General features: G+C 38.1%; 1 protein-coding gene across 1 annotated transcript in view; it reads right to left on the reverse strand.

Moving 5' to 3' along the window:
• LOC123962980 (NACHT, LRR and PYD domains-containing protein 12-like) overlaps positions 1-3,052 on the reverse strand; it is a 23,248-nt gene that overhangs the window by 16,390 nt on the left and 3,806 nt on the right. Inside the window, exons 4-5 of the mRNA XM_046039494.1 lie at positions 1,939-2,112; positions 1,393-1,569 (exon numbers count right to left, since the gene is read on the reverse strand). Of these exons, the coding sequence (XP_045895450.1) occupies positions 1,393-1,569; positions 1,939-2,112 (351 nt within the window). The remainder of the gene's footprint in view (positions 1-1,392; positions 1,570-1,938; positions 2,113-3,052) is intronic.

The following is a 3,052-nucleotide window of genomic DNA, read 5'->3' on the forward strand; positions in this document are numbered from 1 at the left end:
TGATCGACTCCAGACTGTCCAGAACTCAGCTGCCAGGCTTTTAACCAGAACAAAGAAATATGACCACATTACTCCTATTTTAGCTTCATTACACTGGCTCCCAGTATGTTTTAGAATTGACTTTAAAATTCTATTGATCACTTTTAAAGCTCTTCATGGCCTCTCGCCTTGTTATATTTCTGACCTTTTAGTCCCATACGCACCAGCACGTACCTTGAGATCCTCGGGCAGAGGTCTGTTGTCTGTTCCAGAGTCTCGACTGAAAACTAAAGGGGACAGAGCGTTTGCTGTCAGGGCCCCGAGGCTCTGGAACAGCCTGCCCGAGGAAATCAGGTCGGCTGAGTCAGTGAACTCTTTTAAGTCCCTTCTTAAAAAATACTTTTATAGGAGAGCCTTTCCCGATCTTATTTGACTTTATTTTATCCCTTTTATTTTATTCTATTTGACTAATTTTATATTTATCTTAAACGTGTATTTTAGTCTTGCTTTTATCATGTATTGTTTTTGTATTGTCTTTTGTATATTATTGTCCTTACACTTGTTAAAGCACTTTGTAACTTGTTTTTTAAAAGTGCTTTACAAATAAAGATTATAATATTATTATTATTTTTCTGTTTATGCTCCTTCACTTTGGAACTCACTTCCTATTGAACAAAGGGAAGCCCAGATTCTTGGCATTTTTAAAGCTCTTCTCAAGACACACTTTTTTAAACTTGCATTTGACTGCTGATGTTGATTTTTGTTCTTATTAACTTTTATTTGTTGTATTTTTCTGTGGACTGTGATTTTATGTTTAGCGCTTTGAGAAGCTGCTTTTAAAGGCGCTCTATAAAATAAAGTTTATTATTATTATTATTACTATTATTATTATTATTATTATTATTATTCAATAAAGACATAGTAACTTCACCTCTTAAACTCTACAGCTGCACCAGTGGCTCCATCTATACAAACTCATGTTGTGCAGCCAAACACAAAGAAAAACCCACAGAAACTGATTTAAGATTCCACTCAAGATCCCAAAGATACCAAATAATATATATATATTCTGATAGTTGAAATAGATTATTTATCTATTCATTGAATTCATGTAGTTTTATTCTCATTTCTTTAAAAACATGATGTGGTATAGAAGCTGAAAATCAGGAGTTTAAGAGGTTCAGAGTGAATTATCCAGTGGAGATTTTTCTTGTTATATTAAGCTTTTAAATGTGCAGCTCAACATTGCTCTGCCACAGTCAATGGACTAAACCATTGAAGAAGAAAAGAGACTTTAGCAATAAGATCCTCAGTGTGGATCAGTATAATATCAGCCTTATGTCTACACTTTAGTGTCACCACAACATTCACATCATATTAATCTTAGACCAGGAGGAAAAACTGGTGTCTGACCTCAGAGTCTCCAGTCTGCAGTGTGGACTCTCCAGAAAACCACACAGCAGCTTCACTCCTGAATCCTGCAGCTTGTAGTTGTTACTCAGGTCCAGCTCTCTCAGATGGGAGGGGTTGGACTTCAGAGCTGAGGCCAGAGAAGCACAGCTGATCTCTGACAACCTGCAGTCCCTCAATCTGAATAAAGAATAAATGATGAAGATAAAAATCCATTTCTAATCCAATCAGATGTGTTCAGGTTTTAAATGTGGAGCTCAACATTACTATGTCCTAATCAATGAGATTTTCCCTAAAATGAGTAGAGGGACTTTGTCATTGTGTATTGTGGATCATCATAATGTCAACCTTCTACAGACATCATCCAAATGTCAGCACAACATTCATACACCTATTCATGACAGCATACAACTCTTCACACTGGCAAACCTTTAAAAAGACACAGGTGAAGGAGGTGAAAATAAGAGAACTGAAGTAAATTTAAAACTTCTGTTATGGATTTAAATTTTGTAGATATACACTGGACAAGAGCAGAATACATGAACTGACCTCAGAGTCTCCAGTCTACAGTTTGGACTCTCCAGTCCAGCAGACAGCAGCTTCATTCCTGAATCCTGCAGGTTGTTCCAGCTCAGGTCCAGCTCTCTCAGATGGGAGGGGTTGGACTTCAGAGCTGAGGCCACGACTTCACAGTGAGTCTCTGAGAGTCCACAGCCACAAAGTCTGTGATGACAGATAATATAAAACTTATAATAATAATATAATAAAATCTGATATTTTATTCTAAAAATAGACATTTCTTCACTGAGCTTGGTGATGATAAAATCCCTCCACTGAACTGAACCCGCTGAGCTCTCCTTCACTGGCAGAATGAACCTGGAGGCCGTCCCAGCAGCTGACTGTGTAATGAGCTGCTGTCTGAGGAAACCAGCTACACAAAGACTGATTCATTCATAGAAAGCCACAGTGGAAATGTGTGTGTTACAGATACCGCACTGCAGCACCCAGAAACTATTGGATTTGTCTTGAAATACAGGAAACAATGATGAGACAGGGAGACGTGGCCTGTCACTGCTTAAATCTCCTCATTTAGGAGGAAAACCAGTGGAGCATGCATTCTTGATTACAGTCCCTGGGTAAACCACAGTCTCACAGCGCCACCTACTGTCCGCAAACTGCTGCAGCAGATTTACCATTTTGGTTTCCAAACTGATATCATTTCTCAAATTAAGCTTTAAAAACTCTCTATCAGTGAACATTACTAAAGTATCTTTGGAATTTACCAGTTTATAGACCAGTCCATTCAAATCCTACCAGAGAGAGAGTTTCCTTACTGTTTCTAAATCAAACTCATTTCTAATGCAGCAAAACACATGAAGAGACATTCATTGTTGGAACTAAACAATGTAAAGTGGCATCTTTTATTTAATGAGGATGGAGTGGGGGATGTTCTGTTCGCTCTTCAAGAGGGAGGATGGCCTCCCCTCACATCCTCTTAAATCAAACAATAATCAGAGATATTGTATAAAGTGTGAAAATGGACAGAACAGTCTTTCATATGAAATAGCTCCCAAACTGCAGAGAAAAACTAGAAGAGCAATAACTGCATGAAAGCTTCAAGTGCCGTTAGCTCCAGCAGATCACAGATACGACATGTCTGTGT

This window comes from Micropterus dolomieu, linkage group LG23 (assembly GCF_021292245.1).
Source record: "Micropterus dolomieu isolate WLL.071019.BEF.003 ecotype Adirondacks linkage group LG23, ASM2129224v1, whole genome shotgun sequence".
Taxonomy (NCBI): domain Eukaryota; kingdom Metazoa; phylum Chordata; class Actinopteri; order Centrarchiformes; family Centrarchidae; genus Micropterus; species Micropterus dolomieu.